This window comes from Protobothrops mucrosquamatus, unplaced genomic scaffold (genome assembly GCF_001527695.2).
Source record: "Protobothrops mucrosquamatus isolate PMUCROS unplaced genomic scaffold, P.Mucros_1.0 scaffold1459, whole genome shotgun sequence".
NCBI lineage: Eukaryota > Metazoa > Chordata > Lepidosauria > Squamata > Viperidae > Protobothrops > Protobothrops mucrosquamatus.
Window position 1 is genome coordinate 569,555 of NW_015387637.1, and position 21,221 is coordinate 590,775.

General features: G+C 38.7%; 1 protein-coding gene across 1 annotated transcript; it reads right to left on the bottom strand.

The window, feature by feature from the left end:
• Nucleotides 1–8,021: 8,021 nt before the first annotated feature.
• SPTSSA (serine palmitoyltransferase small subunit A) lies at nucleotides 8,022–16,528 on the bottom strand. The gene is made up of 2 exons (XM_015822083.1): nucleotides 16,376–16,528; nucleotides 8,022–9,597 (listed from the first exon to the last, which is right to left on the bottom strand). Exons 1-2 carry the CDS (start codon nucleotides 16,476–16,478, stop codon nucleotides 9,494–9,496), a joined length of 207 nt encoding a protein of 68 aa, XP_015677569.1. The 5' UTR covers nucleotides 16,479–16,528; the 3' UTR covers nucleotides 8,022–9,493.
• Between the last annotated feature and the right edge of the window lie 4,693 nt (nucleotides 16,529–21,221).

Sequence of the window (21,221 nt, forward strand, 5' to 3'; positions counted from 1 at the left end):
GCTGCCTGGGCAATCTGCGGCGGGCCGTGGAGGCAGTGGGTGGCCCTGTGGGCAGACGGGGGGCGGGGTGGTTTTTGGGCACTCAGTCTCTAAAAGGTTCGCCATCACTGCTCTAATCCTTTGGTCAAGATTATTACAAATGGAATGACTTCTTCATCTAGTTGTTCTATGGATTTCTTTAAGCAAACCCCTGATGGTGCTGTCAAGAGAACCTTGGATCCACAAATCACAGTCTGCAATACCTACTTGAAGGGCTTCTGGCAGGGGATGGGCTACACCTTAAGGGAAGTAGCAGATGGAAGATTACCAAAGAGAGTTCTAATTTAGAATTAAGGGGAAGTTTCCTGACAGGGAGAACAATATCAGGCTTGCCTCCAGTGGTTCTGAGTGCTCTATCACTGAAGGTTTTCAATAAGATATTGGACAGCCATTTGTCTGAAATGGAATAGAGTCTCCTGCTAGAGCAGGGAGTCAGACTAAAGCACCTTAGACCATCTGCATGACAATGCATGAGCAAAAGTTTGTATTGGGAAAAGAGGAAAGCACCAATTCCAAACTGGAACTACTAAACCCTGTTTTAGGTTGATTAAGAGGCTGGTCAGGGATAAAATGGAGGTTACATTAGGAGGATATGTCTCTTGAAAATGATTAGAAGTGTGTCTTATTAAGCAAGAAGTGAGAATGTGCTGGATCTTTTTGAAACCGGAGTAATGATTGTTTATAATATGCTCATTATTTTATTAACTGTAATAGATGCATTGCAATCATCTGCCAAACTTGTTAACTTGGTAATAGTCCAAGTAGTAAGCATTTCATAAATGAGTGGATAAATTAAAGATGCATAAAGGTACAATATATTCTTTTGGGAATCTATTGAGAAACTTATTTCTCAACTTATAGGTATAGATTGTTTTTTTTTCTTTTTTCTTTTTGGATTTATATCTCCTTTTTCTTCAGTAGTACAAGGCAAGGGCACTCTCCAGCTGTGTGGATTTCAACTCTCAGAATCCCTCTTATCAGCAGAACCACTGCTAAGCATTCTGGGAGTTAAAAGTCCAGAAATCTGGAAAGTGGCTATGTTGCTCTAACCCAGTGATGGCAAACCTTTTAGAGACTGAGTGCCCAAACTGCAACCCAAAACCCACTTATGCATCGTCGAGTGCCGGGCGGGTGTGGCTCATTGGGTGGGCATGGTCCATTGGGTGGGCGTGGCCACGGTGGTAACGGCAGACTGGTTGGGACTAAAAAATTCAACCAATCAATTCCAACTTGGCAAGATCTTTTTTTTCCTGCGAGAAGTTGAAATTGACTGATTGTATCTTTCTTTTTTTTTTTGCACATGGCGGCGGCGGCCTAAAGCGAAAAGGTTTTATAAAACCCAGGTGAAGGCCTAGGACTGGGACGACGGCACGTGTGCCCACAGAGAGGGCTCTGAGTGCCGCCTCTGGCACCCATGCCATAGGTTAGCCACCACTGCTCTAACCAGTATCATGTGAATAAACAATCTGTGACGCTATAGATTTTTTTTACTGAAATTACAATTTCCTTCCAGAATCACCAAGCATTACTCACCTGAGGATGCTAAGCGTCTTTGAAGTGCCAAAAGGTGGCTTATCTATCCACATCAATTCTCTTTCTAGGTCAGTATTATCTTTACTGAGTGGCAATAGTACTGCTCCAGGATTTCAAGCAGGAGTCTTTCTCACCATCACATAGAAATGTTAGTTGCTGAGCCTGGAACTCTTTACACATGAAGTATATGATCTGCCCCTCCCCAGGCAAAGCCCCCTTTTTAAATCTCTTGGCAGTTTTCCTTTTCAGAGTAAGAAATTGTTTGAAATAACTCTCTTCAGGGGCCTTTAAAGGTTCCTCTAGATAACTCTCTGCTGGCTTCTAGCACAAACTACCCCTGCTGCTTTTAAGCAGACCCTGCCAATTTTATACAAAGCATTGCTGCTGCTGCTGCTGCTGCTGCTGCTGCTGCTGCTATTATGACCTTTCAAAGACATTACAGCTGAAGAGAATTATAGAATAGTGCACTGAGGGATCAGCATTCAATGGGAGCAAAGTAGTTAAACAGATGTCTTCAGCTGTAAGAAAATGCTATTACTTGTCTGCCTTGCTAGATTCCAGTCTTCATTTTCCTTTTAGCTTGAGACCTTCATCCCAGATAAGGATATATGAAAACTGTTGTAATAAAAGCTTTAGCATATTTAATTTGTAAAAACTCCATTGCCCCCTCCCAAGTAAACCAGACAAGAAAGCAAAATGAACTGATTCTACTTTTTTGTAAGACTATATTAACAGAATCTTGCACCTCTGAAGACACAAATGTCTCACCTCCATTTTTAACTATTTGATCAATTAGGGCAGGGGTCTTCAAACTTGGCCCTTTTATGACTTGTGGACTTCAACTCCCAGAATTCCTCAGCCAGCATGCCTGGCTGAGGAATTCTGGGAGTTGAAGTCCACAAGTCATAAAAGGGCTAAGTTTGAAAACCCCTGAATTAGGTTAAGTCCTTCCTAAGTTTGTTTCACCATTAAATGACTGTGGGCTCCTGACAGATGCTTCTTGCCTGATTGATTCCTAGGCAATCTCTCTTCCTATCTTTCCTCAGGGTCATTCATACATTCCATTATTATTTAGCTCCTAATTCGGAGCTAGAGGTACAGAACCAGATTGTAAAACTCCGGATTGCCACAAAATGGCAAAGGAAAGTACAATTAGTGATAATCGACACTGCAGTCCAGTTTATACCAATATTGTCAATATGATGAATAGAGCTGTGGTCTCATATCAGTTGTCAGTTTGACTTTTTGAAATGTCTGTATGATGTTTAAAATTATTTTTCCTGTGGCATTCAGTATGACGTTGGATAGGAAAAGAAACTAGTGAAACTAGTAAATTATTTTTTAGTAATCAAAAAACAAAAAAGGTACGGACGTGAAGATAACAAAAAAGCCAGATGGTACCGTGATAGATATTAAAAACAGACTCTACTTTTAGCCTGTCATTATTCAAAACTTTTAGTTTTAACTGTAAGCATACAGTACTGCCCACACAAATGCTAGGTCAATTACTATGATGTGAAGAGTAAGACAAGCCTCCATTTTATCACTTATCTTTACCCTTCCCAATTAATCTTCATGGTGTTTTATACTTCATTGTCACCAGGAAAACTGTGGCTTTGTCCATGTGATTCACGTGAACACCTACATGCTTGACTTGTTTGCCTTTTGTTAGTAGTTTCCACTTTGTGACAACTACTTAATCATTAACCTATTTGCAAAGGTATTTTCAGCAATATGTACTTCAAAGAGTAGAGGAAGATTCCACACAAAGATTTCACATGAAGATTTCAAATACCGTATATTAACTCAAGACGTTTAAAACATTACTGTACAGCAGTAATGAAGTTGGGTGATAAAATCAGTTTTGATTAGAATAGCTAACATTCAGAGGAAACTTTGAAGCTTTTAAATGAGAAATTAAAGATGGTGTTGGAAGGCAATAAGAGCTTGTAAAATGTAAAGCTCTTTGAAGTTATCCTTTCTGTGAAATCTGTTCTCTGCTCACTGCATGAGTTATTCAACAGTATTATGTACTACAGTATAGACACAAAAGAATTTTCTAAACTTTTTGAAAGCTCTCATTCTTTATGCGATCAAAAGTTCCTTTTTAGATTGTTCTTGTCATTTGTTTCAGTTATATTCTATTGGTGATAAATTATTTATAAGTAAAGTCTTTCAAGTCAGGTTTGTAAAAGAGTACATGGGTGTGTCAATGGTGTTCCTTCGATGACAGTGTGAAAGTGCTTTACCACAGCTGCTTGTAGATTGCTTCTTCCCAACTTTCCAGATTATTTCAGTTTTGTGATATGCGAGTCCATTTCGATGCTTCCCTCTGCAAAGCAGTTCAACATTTTTAAGTATATGGAAATATAAGTTTAGTATCAAAAAAGAAATAACTTATGCCAGTTTTTCAGTCAGTAGTGGCCAGAAAATACAATACAGATGCTATAAATAATCCTATGTATATTCTTACCAAATTACTGCTCATAATCTAAATCAGGGTTGTCAAACTGCCGGCCTATGGACCGGTTGCATCATGCGGAGGCCAAGCCCACCCCAGCTCCGACAATGCGAAAAGTCACAATACATCACAACACGTCACGTGATGCAGCGAGTTTGATACCCATGATCTAAATCAACTTAAAATACTTTTAAAAAATCAATTATTTCTACTGTATTGGATAGTGAATTGAGCTATAGCTATGACAAATCTTCACGTCTGACAATAACCATCTTGTTCCTACTGCAGTCAGTACTTTTGAAAGGATACATACCTCCTTTTTTAATCACTTTCAGAAATTGCTTGTTAACCATTTCAGCTATTAAAAACCTTCAAATTAATAAGTTTGAGAGCACTGGGTAAGTTTCCTTCAAACCTCACTGAAAGTTTTTAAGTTTAAAACCTTTAAATAGAAATATATTTTTTGGAATAAACAGCAGAAGGATGATTAAAACTTTGATTTTAAAAGGTTACCAACTGAGTAAAAATCAAGATAAATTTGAAATAAGATTTTGAAATTAGTTATTTAAAAAAATCCTTCCCACGGGAAAATGTTTTTGTTTGAATTTTTTTTTTAAATAAGGTTTTAATAATTTGACACCAGAGGGAGCAAAAGATTTTAAGTAAAGGAGAGGTATAAATAAATTGCTTCATAATTACAGAGCTGGGACTAAAATAACAATGCTTTATAGATGATAGGATTTGGGAAAAAGAGATCATTTATTGTATTTTAAGACCATGTGATAAGTTACTAAGATTATACTTGCGATGAAGGTAGGAAATCACTTTCCTTTCAATAAATTTTATTAGGAATTATTCTAAACAGATAAAAGTAATACAAGAAGCTAATACAAAAATACATTTAAAATATTAGAAAGTGTTAGAAAAAATCTCAAAGAAAAAATAAATAAAAGGGAAATAGTAAACTTCCCCCTTCATTCCCAGCAAGTATATTCAACATTAATGACTTATCTCTGTATCTTAAAATACAACTTAATACATCTTTGTTCCATACCTCATCCCATTTTCTATAAAATCATCTCTAAATCTTCAGATCTCCTTAGTAATCAGCAGAGGTACAGTATCCACTTCATCCCATTCTTTTAATAATCAAAATCTAATCTCAATTAACAATGAAACATTACAAAGTTAAAAGGTATTTTATAAACATTAGCAGAAATACTAACCCCTTATTTACATGACAAAAATAACATAGATATTGCAAACTAACCCATTAGACCCATTTGAATATTTTCCTCAAAAGCACTATCCAGTCAACTATTAGAAGTAACGTTATGTAACAATAACCAAATAAGCCAATTTTATATTTTTTATTGTTGTTCCATAAAGTTCTACTTGCTGTTTTTTATTATATTTTTCTCTTATCTCAAAATTTTTGTCATATTTATCCAAGTCCATTTGTAGTTTCTACGTAGTACCTCCAGGTCTCTTATACTCCAATTTAAAAAGATACAGTAATCCCCATCACTCTTTGTGTTTTTTAAAAATTTTAAATAATCATTTAATTATACTTGTAAATCCATTATTTCCATCTCTTTCTTACAAGTTATGCATTCTAAATCCACCTTAAAGTCTATTTTGATTATCCTTAAAGGGACTTGTTCCTCTTCCATTATGACTTTTGGGTCCAGTACTGTTAAAAGTAGAAGGATCACATGAAGTATTAGTTCTGCTATATACTGCTTTAGTAAGACCCTTGGAATACTGCATGCAGTCGGTCTCTTCAACATCTTCATAAATGATCTAAATGAGACGATAGAAGAGGAGCTCATCAGTTTTGTAGATGACACCAAGCTCAGGAGAATTGCTAAAATTTTGGGAAGATAGACTCAAGATTTAGAAGGATCTTGACAAATGAGTACTATCTAATAAGATGTAATTCTGTAGTGAGAAAAGTGAAGTCCTGTATTTAGGGAAAAAAATCAAATGCACAGGTATAGAATAGACAGTACCTGGCTCACCAACTGTGAGAAAGATCTAGATATCCTAGTCGATCGCCACTTAAGTATGAGCCAACAGTGTACTGCAGCTGCCAAAAAAGCCAATGCAGTTCTAGGTTGCATCAATGGAGGGACAGCATCAAGGTCACAAGAAGTGATAGTATAGTTGTATACTAGTAAGGCTACACTTGAAATACTGTGCCCTGTTCCAGTCACAATACAAAAAAGATGCCGAAGCCTGAAGACTAGACTGTATGATGAACGGTTAAGAGAACTAGGTATGTCTAGCCTAATAAAGAGAAGGAATAAAGGTGACATGATAGCAATTTCCTAGTATTTGAGGGACTGTCAGAGAGATGAGGGGATTGACTTATTTTCTAAAGTATCTGAGGACAGAACAAGAAGAAATCAGTGGAAGCTCATTAAATAGAGATACTATCTGGAATAAGAATTTTCCTGATAGCAAGCAAAACTAACCAATGGAACAGATTGTCTCCTGAAATTGAGGGTCTCCATCACTGGAGATTTTCAAGAAAAGATGGGATAATCATTTGTCTGGGATGGTATAAGGATTCCTATCTTGTGCAGGGGGCTGGATTAGAAGACTGCCAAGGTTCCTTCCAGCCCTATTAATTCTATGGTTTCCTTTTAACTTTTAACAGTTATAATCTGGTACTAATACCACTTGACAAATTCAGTATACAGCCACCATATGGGACTAATTTGAAACGTCTAATTGTAGGACTTTAAAACTATGTTAAACATATTTCCATTTTTATAAGTGAGCCTGATGAGTTCAGGAAAAGACTCAAGGAAAACAGCAATTTTCCTTGTCAAGAAAATACAATTCCACACTACCATGTCACAGAAGCAAACGAATAGATAGAACTGCCTTCAAGTATTTGGTAAGAATTACCATTAAAACCAACTCTGGATTTGTTAACTTCACATCAGGTTGGGGTTCATTGGGGGCCTTTATTGCAAGGCAAGATTTTTAAACCACAGTATTAACTGGTAATTCTATAGAGAATATTGTAAATGACAAAGAATAATTTAAGTGGATCTTTTAATGAGATTATATAATTTTCATAGCACTAGGGCAGGGCTTTTCAACTAGTGGTACGGGTACCACCTGTGGTAAATTGGCACCTGGCAGGTGGTACGCGACCATCCTAGAAAAGTAGCAGGGGAGGGGAATGAGCTGAACTGGTGGCAGCACCGCACAAGTCTGAGCGAGAGATGGCTGGAGCTGCAGGGCTGTCAGGACTCAGCGGAAGCGCCAGGATCAGTGTCGCTTTCCAGCTGTAGCTCGGCGCTGATCCTGGCGCTTCTGCTGAGCCCTGAAGAAGCACCGATCAGCTGGAATGTTGCAGCATCTCCAGGGTCTTGTGATTTACATTCAGATGCTTGGCAACTGATTCATATTTATGATGGTCACAGTGTCTCAGGGTCATGTGAAGTGACCAAAACCTGCTGCAACCACCCAGCAGATGGGAACAAAAACCAAACACCCCCTACCCCACCTTCACTGCCAATCTCCAACAGAAATGTTCACAACAATGAAAACCATGGACAGGAGGAAGAGCGCCACTGGTGTCTTGCTCGGCTGTGGCTTGGGGGGCACTTTTTTCAGTGCCATTGTAACTTCGAACAGTCATTAAGCGAACTGTTGTAAGTCGAGGACTACCTGTACTTTATCACTATATTCTTTTCTTTTCTTTTTTTTTTTTGTCATCAAGTTTTTGACACTTTGCTAGGCGACTGGTGGTACTCGGATATTGCCATATCCTAAAAGTGGTACAATGGGTGAAAAGGTTGAAAAGCCCTGTACTAGGGTTTTCACTGTGGCATTTAGGCGGTCAATGTGCCCAGACATTTCCTGTTGTGTCTGTCAGACTCCTTGTTCAGAGTTCCAAATTTATTCCAATAATGTCTTTTAGCACTGTAAGATTTCTTAGGAAATGAAATCGTAGCTGTCCACAATTAAATGCTATGTTTGCAAATGTGCCCATTTATTCAAAGACAGAAAATTAAACATGTTTAAAAATGGAGCATCATAGAGAAAGCGGGAATGGATCAGCAGTGACTTTGTGAAAATGCCACTCAATGCACTCTCAAAACCTTGAGGACCTCTGATGCTGAGTGTTCAATATACTTAAACCATATAAATACTTTTTCTGATAATCCTGCCAAATCAATATAACCAATACCAAGAAACTGGGGAGAGAAATGTAAAGGAAAGAACTGGTCTAAAATTCAAAGTTGAGATCTGAACATACCAATTTAAAATTGGTTCTTTCAGCTGCCAGTTTATGGTATCTGGTCTATCCATTTTTTCTTTAATAGCATTGTCCTGTTTCTAAAAAAAAGTTTACCTGTGTGTTCTTCTAAAATTAAGGACACACACATTAGGTAACAATACTGTTTTCATATTTTTTATATCTCTGGAAAATAACATAAACCACCTTAAAAATTTCCATCTTACAGTCCAAAATACAAATCTGAAAAATGCTATAAAAGAGAACTTTCAGACTAGTAGGCAACTCCTTACTGCTGCATATTTTAAATCAAGTTCATTCCAAACTTCATATTTTGGTGATGTGGTTTAAATATTCACAAAAGGTGGGAAACTGTCAACAGTGGGTTCAGAATACAGACATGATTATACTATAGTCAACACCCATACTCATCATAGTCTTTTAAACTGAAGTCAATATTAAAACATGTCCCTTGGGAAATAAACACATATATTTTAGTTAGAAGGTATACTAGCAGCATTAAAGTGCTATCACAAAATTCCAAATGACATGCATGAAACAAATATTTTATGTGCAGATAAGGAATGAATCCAGTACTTTCTTATAGCTCATACTGTTGTATATATACAATAGTAAGTTTTTCTCCAAGTACAAAGAAAAAGCTTTCCATTTATTGTTAAAGCAAAACAGAGCTACACCACAGTTTTAAACAATTCAAATAGCAACTCAAGCACCTGAGTAAGTTTTATAAGAAAGTTTTATGAGTATATGCACATTTATACATGAATCTAAACACTTTCTTACAAAATGTTCTACTAGAAATATACCCAGATGGACATAAGTACACAATAGCAAAAGCTTCAAGCTCTACTTAATAAGGTAATTTTTGATTAAAAAATTGAAGGCAAAATGTACCCAAAGTTACATTAGGAAAAGCTTTTACAGTATATTACTAAAGACAGTCACAAAGTTAAGAAAATACTGATATCAAAGGTACAAACAATCACAGTATTAATAGACAAAAATATACAAGGGAATCTTATACATAAATAAAATGCGTTTGCATCTCCATGTGACCCCAATGGTTGCCACAATCATCAACTGGTATTCATTTTACCATCTGTAGGATTCCTTAAGTTGTAAATAATCAGTTTTCTTAACAGTCTGATCTTCACTTCTAACTGGCTTCTTTCTTAGATTCTTCACTGCATAATTTCAAAATAATGCAAGATGGCCATTATATGTTGAGGCATGAAAACATAGCCAGTGTAAAGTGCCATTCCAATAATAGATACCAACATGGAATCTGAATGAGAGTAAAGGAAAGCGTAAAAGACTACAACAATGGTTTACCAAGTGATATGGTAAAAATGTTTAATATGCATTGTTATTCCTATTTATCAAAATCCTATGACATTAAATGGTTTTAGTACAGAAACCATACAACTACCAAAAAAATTCTTTGATTAGTCTGAATCAACAAATAACTGTTCAATTTCTCACTGCAAATCTTCAGACAAGAGCTTTTTCAACTTTGACAGAAAGGAAAAGTGACTAATAATCAGACATTTGTAAGAGAGTAAAAACCAACTCTCAGGGCTTCTGGTTTGCTGCTGTGGCCGCCGCAGACATTGGAAGGCGAGCTCTGTCTTCCACGTCCGATTTTGCACCGCTGTGGGACCCTGGAAAGGGTCAAAAGTCACCCCATAGGGGTGACAAGCAAGGAGGGCAGCCCTCCAAACCGGTGGATGAAAGACTGGCCATAGAAATATGACCTGTCACTAGGCTGCAGACAGCCGAAGTCAAACTTACCACCAGGCACCTATAAAGCAGTGCGGATGAGACTGGGTGAGATCTGAGCCTCTCTTCAATTCTAACTATTTTTTCTACCTGTATGAGCTGTCCAAAGTATTCCCCCCCCTGTGGAGAGAGGGAAGGGAAATTCTATCTCACCCAGTTTAGGAGCCAGGATCTTCCCCCTCTCAGTCCCAAGTCCGAAACCGGATTAACATTGGTATTGGAAGTGAGCTGTGAGGAGATGGTCTGTCTCTCTTCCTCCCCTCCTCTCTTCCGCGCCGGCTACTGAAGCTCCCTGCTGGGCACAGTCGGCCTGAAGTGGAGGAGGGTGAGGGGCCTTTCAAAGCGTGACATTGAAACGGATGGGACAGCCTTTCAGGAGGGTGCGGATGAACTGTAGCTCTCCAGATATTGCTAACATACAGTGGTTTGCCGTCCCTGCAGCAGAATCGATGAGAGATGCTGGCATTTCTCTTTGTCAGAATGTGGTGAATCCACATTGCCCATCTCTAAGGGAGGAAGTTAAACGATTTGGTAGGTGAACTGGTTCTGTTAGTAAAGGGGGGGAAGGTGAAGAGAAAAAGAGAGGGAGAGAGAGAGGAAAGAGAGAAAGAGAAAAGAGAAAGGGAGAGGAAAGAAAAAGAGGGAGGGGGAGAGAGGAAAGAGAAAGGAAAGAAAGAGGAAAGGAAAGAGGGAGAAAGAGGAAAGAGAAAGGAAAGAAAGAGAAAGGGAGATGAAAGGGGCAGGGGGAGGGGGAGAGAGAGGAAAGATATAGAAAGAGGGAGAAAGAGGAAAGAAAGAGAAAGAGGAAAGAGGAAGAAAGAGAAAAGAGAAAGGGAGAGGAGAGGGAGAGAGAGGAAAGAAAGGGAGAAAGGAAAGAAAGGAAAGAGGAAAGAAAGAGAAAGGGAGAAAGAGAAAAGAGAAAGGGAGATTAAAGAAAGAGGGAGGGAGAGGGGGAGAGAGGAAAGAAATGGAAGGAGAAAGGAAAGAAAGGAAGAAAGGAAAGAAAGAGGAAAGAGGAAGAAAGAGAAAAGGGAAAGGAGAGGAAAGAAAGGGGGAGGGAGAGGGGGAGAGAGGAAAGAAATAGAAAGAGGGAGAAAGAGGAAAGAAAGAGAAAGGAAAGAAAGAGGAAAGAGGAAAGAAAGAGAAAGAGGGAGAAAGAGAAAGGGAGGAAAGAGGGAGAGGGGGAGACAGGAAAGAAAGGAAAGAGGAAAGAAAGAAAGGGAGAAAGAGGAAAGGAAAGAGGAGAGAAAGGGAGAAAGGAAAGAAATGGAGAAAGAGAGGAAGGAAAGAGGAAAGAAAGAAAGGAAGAGGAAAGGGGGAGAGAGGAAAGAGAAAGAGGAAAGAGGGAGAAAGAGGAAAGAGAAAGGGAGAAGAAAGGAAAGAGAAAGGGAGGGAGAGGAAAGAAAGAGAGAGAAAAGAGGGAGAGGAGAGAGAAAGAGGGGGAAGCGCAAGTGCCCTCCCCTCTCTCTCTCTCTCACACACACACACACACACACGCATGCGCACACACACACACACAGTGGGGGAAGAAGACTGGCAGACCAAGGGCAAAAGGAGGGGGAGAGGGAGGGAGGGACAGAGAGAGAGAGAGAGACCCTTTGGATATCTAAAATGAAGATAACACTGCAAATATCCTTTTTATATATATATAATAAAGGTAAAAAAGGATATATACAGTGTTATCTTTATTTTAGATATCCAAAGGGTTTTGAGGTTCCCTGTGTTTTGTTTTCGGTGGGAAACGGGTCCAAGTGGCTCTTTGAGTATTTTGGGTTGCCTACCCCTGGCCTAGATATATGAACCCAAACTTTGATTACAACTAAAGAATCAACTACACAGAATATAATAGAAGAAGTGGAACAATCAAGTACTATGATAGAAGATTCAACTGATCAACAAACACAGTTAACGGAAAACCCAGGAAAGGGACTGACAACACTGAAAATGGAAAAGACTTTCTATATAAACCAGAAGAAACCTGAGGATCAAGAAGAACAGACCGAAGGGAAAATAAACATTTCAGGACAACTAAGTCGAGATTGAAAAATAGAGAGACGATTTGTTACCCCTTCCAAAAAAATGGTGACTGGATATATAATAACAGAGGGAGATCTATTTGATGACTTAAAAGCAGAGATATGGAAGGCGAGCTGGCAAAGAAAGCAAGCTAGAATAAGTCTGAAGAAAACTGGGGTTTTGACTTATTAGTGAGGATTAAAATAGAATATACTCAAATAGACAAGATGTGTACTTTGAATACTAGATTTTGTTATGAACTGAGATAAAGAAAACTTTGGTCATTTAAAACTTGGAAGTATAAATATTAAAAGTTAAATCTGAATATTGATTTGTTTATAAAGGTTGAATGTAAAAGTAATTAAGATTTATATAAGCTAAAAATCTATTGATAAATGTAATAACCATGTTTTTACTTAGCTGATATAATAAGAATTGTACTAGCTTAAATACGAGATAGTAGACATTAAGAGAAAAAGAGAGGAAGTATTTGATGTTGAAACAAGAGAAATTTTGGTTATTAAATTTAAGACATTTGGAAATTAATAGAAAATAAGAATGCTATACTGTATTATTAATTAGATGATGTAAGATGGTGAGAAATAGAATATATTCAAATAGATAAGAGGCGTATCCTGAATATTAGACTTTGTGATGAATTGTGATAAAGGGAACTTTGGTTACGTAAAACGTGGAAATTATAAATATTAAATGTTAATTTTAAATATTAATGGGAAACTAAAAACTGGGAAAAACTAATTAGGACATTGATTGTCTATAAAGACTGAATGTTAAAATAACCAGGATATGTATAAGCTAAAAATTATTGATAAATGTAAGAATGTTATTTTTATTTAATTGATATAATAAGAATTGTATTAGTTTAAACATGAGACAATAAATACTAAGGAGAAAAGAGAGGAAATATTTAATGTGGTCGTTTGAGACTGGTACCAAAGATACTTGTATGTCATTGAATTATCGATTAACTCAGCCATCACGTTGCTTTTTAAATACTTAAATGTAAAATTAGAAAATCAATAAAACATTATTTTAAAAAAACAGCTCTCAGAAGCAAACTTAGCACATTTATTTTCTCAGATCATTGCTTAATTCAGGCTCAGCATAATTTCCTCACTAACAGCAATCTAGCAATAAACTGATAAGAATATATGGATGCAGAGACTGCATAAATTGGTGTCGATTATAGAGTGTGTTTAAAATAACAGCAGCAATTAGGATATACTGTATCAAATTTCAGAAGAGAGGCAATTCAACCATTCCTCCTCTTTTTCAGGAAGAAGGGAAGAAAGCAAGAGTCTTTTTTCTTCTATGAAATTTTTGAAATGTTTTGTAAAGAATGGAGAAAGGTTGCATTGCCCTGAGCGTCTGAAGAGGGAGTGGATATTACTTCTCAACTGGACAAATCAAGCTGAATAATTGTCAGTTCTGACCAACAAAGTAATTCCAACCAAAGACTAAGGAGGAGGGATCCAAATTCCAATTTTCTATTGATAGGACAGTTTTCCTTAACATACCTCCTCTCCTTCAAAATCTGTTCTGAAAGCTTAGGGAAGAAATGCTGGAGCTATAAAACATGTTTCTGTTTACGTAATGCTCAGCACTTTTGTAACAAAAGCCACAATGTAAGTGCCACTGTTACAGAACAGTACAAACAATATTCTATGAGAAACTGAGCTAGAAGTATTACATAAAAAGTACAATCAACAAATAGAAGGAGTTACACCACTGTTGCCCCAAGCTATGTATGTCACAAGATACATTTCAAACAAGACTATCTTGCAGTATCAACAGTAACTTAGATGGAAACAAAAGAGCATTGTTGAAGCCCAATCCACTGAACTAAATTTGGATTTAGTTTCTCTGCAAGATTTGCTCACTTTCTCCAAGGTAGATCATAGAAAATAAAAGAAAGGAACATTTGCATGGTCTAAGAATTCTATACAGGGGTCCTGAATGAACAAATTACTTATTTAGAAACAAAGATATTAAATATTAGCAGGTGGCAAGCATCACTTTATTCTTCTGAAAGGAGGTGATTGTTTCTGGATGGAAAGCCAATCAAGTACTATATTCATCCAAGGCTAAAAACAGTAGTACATGGAGATAAAATACAAAACAAAAAAGAATTTATAAAAAAATGATTATACTGGATTGATATAGCACATATAATCACATGTTAATATAAATCATTATTAGCAATACCAATTTAGAAACAAAGATTTGATCTACATTAAAAAACAAAATATGTAAGTTTAGTGTGTAGGGAACAAATAACTTTTATGAATCACGGCTACTGTGATTTTACTAAAAAGCACAATTTATTATTAAATAATCCATCTTTCCTATAGCAGCTGAAAATGGCATATGTAGCACTTTCTCTTACAATGTTTCCCAACACCCCTGAAAAATCCTCTGTGAAGTAGTTCTCAACTTACTACAATTGAGCCCAAAATTTCTGTTCTAAGCGAGAGAGTTAAGTGCCCCATTTTACGACCTTTCTTGCCACAGGTATTAAGTGAATCACTTAACACCTGAACAATTCCAGTTGTTAAGTTTGTGACACCAATGTTAAGTGAATCTGGCTTCCCCATTGACTTTGCTTGTCAAAAGGTTGCAAAAGGTGATTATATAACCCCAGGACACTGCAATGTCATAAATATTAACCAGTTACCAAGCATCCAAATTTTGATTACATGATCATGGGGATGCTGCAGTAGTTATGAGAAAAATAATCATAAGTCACTTTTTCAGTGCCATTGTAACTTCAAATGATCACTAAATGAATGGTTGTAAGTCAAGGACTACCTGTTGGCTGTGTGACTGATAAAAGTCATTAAATAGACAGCTAAAGAACTACATGAATCTTCATTCTCCCCAGTCCTATCCAACCATGAACCACTAGATCAACTGGTTCTTACTGCAGAACTTATAGAAAAGTTTCCATTATCCCATCAATTGCAATTACATTGTCTAACTTTTGCCTTTAAAGTTTTGGTCAAATAATTAAAAATGTTTTTTTAACATTATAATATAACCAATTGTTCTGGAGCATGTGCTAACAATTATGTAGTAAAAGAAAACTAAATTAAGGGATGTTCTGATGGTTGACAAGAAAATCAAGGAATTCTGAAAAATGCAACAGATTTCATATGCTCCTTCATGATAAATGTATTTCTGGTAACAGAAATCTGTAGCATGTTTTTAAGACCCTAAAAAAGCATGATAGGTTAAAATTGCCACAAAAGCATGTAATTAAGACCTAAGTTTGGAATAAGGTTTTTTAAAATTATGACTCCTGATTGAATAACTTTACTGGATATATCTATCTCCACAACAATCCTGTGGTAATATAAACAGAAAGCTATCAGTTTAGTCACCCAGTAGGAATATCTCACTTAACAGAAAATATATATATCCTCAGTAGTTAAGAAAATGGGAAAGAAATATGGCTTCAATTTCCACTTTGTGCCTCTCTTTTAACTGCCAAATGCTAGATTTGCTCTGAGATGCCTAAATTGAGGAAAGTGAACAGTGCAAATCTGGGCACTGTCTTTAGAAGTAAAATACTAGGCACTAACAGCAAATCGCTTTTCAAGATGGGGTAGGAAAATAAAAATGACAGGTTAAAATATATCTGAAAGCACATGAAGCTTAGACACAACCTTGCTTCCTAAGAAGGTATAGGATTAAGATGACAGCCCTGAAATACAATCAGACATTAATTTCCATCTCTGAGCTTTACTCCGCTTACACCAAACCAAAGCACAAACATCGTTATTTCTGTTTTCGCACCCAGCAAGCCATCCTTAGTTGTGTTGCTGTTAAAGTAGTATTTTAACCAAAAGCCTTGATTGGGACATGAGGTTAAACGCAGGTGAGTGAGTAATCAGGTAGCAGCAACGCCTTAGAAACGAGTAAATAGAGGTTGGGAAAAGAGCAGTAAAGGAGACAGTTAATTTACGGGCTGGTGGTTTTCTGCCTTCTATGAAGAGCTTCCACTTAGCAGCGGGCGAAACCTCTCCAAGCTAACGGCGCACATATAATACCCCAGAGCAGCTTTCTTGCTTCAGCCCAGGGTTGCCCAGCTAAAGGAAGCTCCAAGGCCGCCAATTGCCACCCATCCCATCCGCCCGTCCGAGTCCAAACCGGCCACGGTAACCTGTGTTCGGCTTAACCCGAATTTCCCTGACGGAGCCAGGAATCGCTCAGCCTTAGACGAAATAAAAATAGCGCGTAAAGGATACTGAACACCGTCCGCTCCCAGGGCTCCAGCATGTAAAGAGCCGTCACCAGCAGGTACTGGTAATAAAGCCACGACATTCGCTTCCAGGCCGAGCTGAACGCCATTTCCCCGGCAGCGCCTCGGTACGTAAGAGCGCGCCAGCGAAACGCACCGCCGAGCCGAGGACGAGGGAAGGGCGCTTTGACGCCCAGTTCCTTCGCGGATTGGCTGAGCCGCTTCCCGCCGGCCCATTCCTGTTCTTTGAGGCGGGGTCCCTGCGCCAAGTTTCGCAATAGGGGGAAGCGACGCAGTTTCTCAGCCGGACTGGGAAACCTGAGCCTGCTTTCTGTGCTTGAGGAGGCGCCGTGGGTTATCCCGAAGGCCTGCGCCTACCGTGGACTAACGGGAGCGCTAGCTTGAGAGGAGGATAGTCCTGTTGGATGCTTTTACCCTCAAAGAAAAGAAAAAGTTTCGCAGTGTTTCCCTATCATAAGACAGACCGTATTGCGACTCCCATCTTCTGGAGTCCATTTAAGCCAGGGGTGTCAAACTCAGTTTCACTGAGGGCCGCATCAGCATTGTGGTTACCTTGGGGGGGGGCGTGGGGTGTGTGTAGCCAGGGTGGGTGCGGCCTACTGGGTGGGCGTGGATGGAGTGGGTGTGGCCTACTGGGTGGGCATGGCCAGCCTCTACATCAGTGGTTCTCAACCTTTTTAATGCCGAGACCCCAACCGGTCATAAGTCGAGGACTAAACCGGTCGTAAGTCGAGGACTAAACCAGTCATAAGTTGAGGACTTTCCCTGCCCGGGAGCGCCGCGCATGCGTGGTTCCGCCCCCTGCGCCAGCTGAGGCGCAGCTGGCAAGCGGCAGAGACGGAGCAGGCCGACCACCAGCTGGCCCAGCCCAAGGGAGGTAAGGCACCCGTCGGAAAAGGGGAAAAAAATGGTGGACAAAAAAAATGGCGGACAGCCTTGCTTGGCAACCCCCGTGAAATAGTCGATCGACGCCAAATGGGGTCCCGACCCACAGGTTGAGAACCACTGCTCTACATCGTTTGCATCAAGGGTGCCTGTGGGGGCCTGGGCAGGAGTGGGACAGATCTGAGGGTCTCTGGCAGAAGGGGGTGGGACTGGGGCAAGCGCCAAGGCATGGTCTATTTCTTCATTCCTCACAAAGGGTGACACCTCCCCAGCATGCACCCAGGGGGCGGGGCTGACGCAGCAGGGGCTGGTTCCTCACTGTTTCTAGACAGCCTTGAGCTAAGACTGAATGCGTTTCAACATAGATGGTCACCACAAAATTGTACATTGGCTCTCGGTCGGCCTGGGCCAGGGCCAAGGCAGCGGGGGCCGTTCCCTCACTGTTTCCAGGATGGCTTCATGGGCCACATGAAACCACCGCAGGCCGCATCCGGCCCCTGGGCCTTGTGTTTGACATGTCTGATTTAAGATCACACCTACTGCTTCAGTGACTCCATCCAGCCACCTCATTCTCTGTTGTCCCCTTCTTCTATTGCCCTCAATCTTTCCCAGCATTAGGCTCTTTTCCAGTGAGTCCTTCCTTTTCATTAGGTGGCCAAAGTACTTGAGTTTCAACTTCAGGATCTGGTCTTCTAAAGAGCAGTCAGGGTTGATCTCCTCTAGGACTGACCGGTTTGATCGCCTTGCAGTCCAGGTGACTAGCAGGAGTCTTCTCCAGCACCATAGTTCAAAGGCCTCAATTCTTTTGAGCTTAGCCTTTCTTATGGTCCAACTTTCACAGCCATACATTGCAACTGGGAAAACTATGGCCTTGACTATACGTACTTTTGTTGGCAGGGTGATGTCTCTGCTTTTTAGTATGCTGTCTAGATTTGCCATAGCTTTCCTCCCCAAGAGCAAGCGTCTTTTAATTTCTTGGCTGCAGTCTCCATCTGTGGTGATCTTGGAGCCCAGGAAGATAAAATCTGTCACTACCTCCATTTCTTCCCCATCTATTTGCCAGGAATTGAGAGGGCCAGATGCCATGATCTTGGTTTTCTTAATGTTGAGTTTCAAGCCAACCTTCTTCTCCTTCTTCACCTGCATCAAGAGGCTCTTTAGTTCCTCTTCACTTTCTGCCATTAGAGTGGTATCATCTGCATATTTTAGGTTGTTGATATTTCTCCCGGCAATCTTAATTCCAACTTTTGATTCATCTAGCCCTGCCTTTCTCATGATGTGTTCTGCATATAAGTTAAATAGGCAATTAAATTTCCGTCTTTTTCCATTAAACCCAGAAGAAAAGTTTCTTGTTTTATCTTTATATTCACTTTGAGAATCTTTTATATTAAGATGTGAATCCTACTCTATATTTCTTTGCTTTATCACATGTCCACTGTAAGTAATAAAAGATCCCTTCTTTACATTTGCATTTCCAACATTAATTTGAAATACCTTTATTTCAAGAACTAATAATGAGAATGAGGTAAAAAAGAAAAAGGCAGGAAACAAGGAAAGAACAAGCTAAAAGGGCAGAAAAGAAAGAAAAAAAATTATAAAGAAATTACTTCCAATTTTTGTTTATATCAGTTATAGTATAAGTAAAAATGTAAATCAACCTCTTCCTCTATAGTTGCAGTATTGCTTACATTTTTTCTATAATCTATTTTTTCTAATCATCAAAAACATAATTTCATTTTTTTCTGTTTCATGCAAAAAGTCAATAGGTTTCCAATCAACATTAAACTTAGACAATGTCTCATCTCTAATTAAAGCTGTCAATTTGGCCTTCTCAGCATATTCCATTTTTGCCATCCATTCTTAAATTAAACCTGTCCCGGGAGGAATCTGGAGATGAACAAAGTTTATTATTAGCAAACTAAAAAACACAGCCAGAGATGAAGAGCCTAACTAATTAAATGCAGCCCTAGACATATTATAGTATTTAGGGTTTTAGGGAGCATGGGTTATGTGATTTGCTTACGTGCATCCATAAAAATTGCTTTTCTGTATTTCAGGTCTGTATCGAAGTCTATACTAAGCTGTTTTTCAGCACCCTTGATTTGGATTTGGATCTCAAATGCATCCTTTTACTTCTGTGCAGAAATAAACTGAATTCCATTTTTCTCTACTCTGCACAAATTCATCGGCCTATTGCACCACATAACACAAATCCAGTGTTGGACTGGGCCAACCCCTTTCCCCCTTTCTTTCCCTTCTCTTCCCAGCAGGCAGGTTTCTGGCTGCTGCTGAGTTGGGGAGGGATTGCGTGAATAGCCAGGAAGCTTGCAGGAAACATTGAAAATGAGGGTCACATGACTGCAACAATGTAATGGCAGCACTGAAGCAGTCACTCCTTTCCCAAATTTGATTCCCTCAATAGTAATGGGGCTCAGTATTCTGTAAGTTGGTCCACTTGAGGTACCTTGGTTAAAATAATTTTGTACTGTGGTGCACCATTTTGGCCAGTTAAAGGTTAGAATTGAGAAATTTAGTATATAGATTAAAAAAATTATGTAGGTCTATAATTTATTGTTGAAGTCATTTGTGTCTTTTGAAGTCTCAGGCATCTTTCCTCCCTGTAAGATAAAATCCACTGTGTTTTGCAAAAGTTGTAAAAGTTCATCCTCAAAGCAGTTATAATAAGAACCTGATAAGTCATCTGGTCCAGGCAGTTTTCCTAATTTAATCTTTTTTATAACATTGAAAAACCTCTCCTATTGTTATAGCTTCATTCATAATGTCTTTGTTTTTCTGTATTATCAACTTTGACTTTTTTTAAGTATTCATCTGTTTTCTCCAAAGGAATATCATGTCCTTTATATAGATTGGAATAATGCTGATGAAACACTTTTTGTATTGCCATATTATCCTCTTGAAGTTTCAATATCATTCTTTTTTTCTTAATTTATATGCTAACCATTTCTCTGGTGTATTTGCAAAGTCAGAGTTACTCTTTTCTCTTTAAGCCCTTTTAATCCCCAACCAATAAATCATTACACTTTTTTTCTTTGAACAAAAGTACCGTATAACGTTGAAATGTGTTTGAATATTAGTAGTTTGGGTCGGTAGTCAGCTTGTTTGAGCTCTGAGCTTGGCAAATTAGTTGCAAACAGGTTTTGTCACCATTCAAGGAGACGTCATCAGTGCCCTTTGAACTGTGCTCATCTATCAAAACACTGGCCTTTAAATACCTTTTAGGTGATGCAAATTAGTATGAATGTTATTTGTTCAGATATTTCTGAATTACAGTCTGATTTCGGGCTGTTTGATTGGATGGTTGTTGTTGCTGGGGCACAGTCTTTGATGTTAAGTACCACCGGAACAAACAACACGAACACTCATTTGCATTCAATGGGGTGGTCAATAAATTTAATAAAATAAATAAATAATGTCACCAATTGGATTTCATGCCTAAGGTGGCATTAGAACTGTCTCCAGCACTACCACTACAGCAAACTGGCTCTTTGGAAATACTGATCTTTCCAAAGATAGATTGCACAAACATCACCCATTAATTCCTCCCATTTGCATTAGGTTTTGTAAAACAATGGAACAAAATGGCAATTTATGATCCAGCAATTAAAAATAATGGACTTTGGATAAAACTTTATAAATATGATTAAAACAACATATAATAAACAAACAGTGAAAGTGATTGTAAATGGAGACTACACAGAGAACTTTTGAGATAAGAAAAGGTACAAGGCGAGGAGACTTCCGGTGGCAGGCGATTTCGCTGGTCGCAGCTGTTTGCTGCCTCCCGCCTGTTTTGCGTAAAAGCCGGTTTGACAGCCAGCATCAGCTGTCAAACGGCTTGATACCTTTCCCCTGGGCATAAGGGGATAGGTGAGCTGCCCGGGGTAGGAGTTGAGTTCCCGAGTCGTCCTATATGGACGATGTAGGCG

What these genes read in the sequence shown, in the direction of transcription:
- SPTSSA (XM_015822083.1), bottom strand. Translation starts at nt 16,478, where the DNA reads ATGGCGTTCAGCTCGGCCTGGAAGCGAATGTCGTGGCTTTATTACCAG. An exon ending in CTGGGAGCGGACGGTGTTCA is followed by an intron (nt 9,598 to 16,375) that starts GTATCCTTTACG and finishes ACTCTCATTCAG; the next exon opens with ATTCCATGTTGGTATCTATT.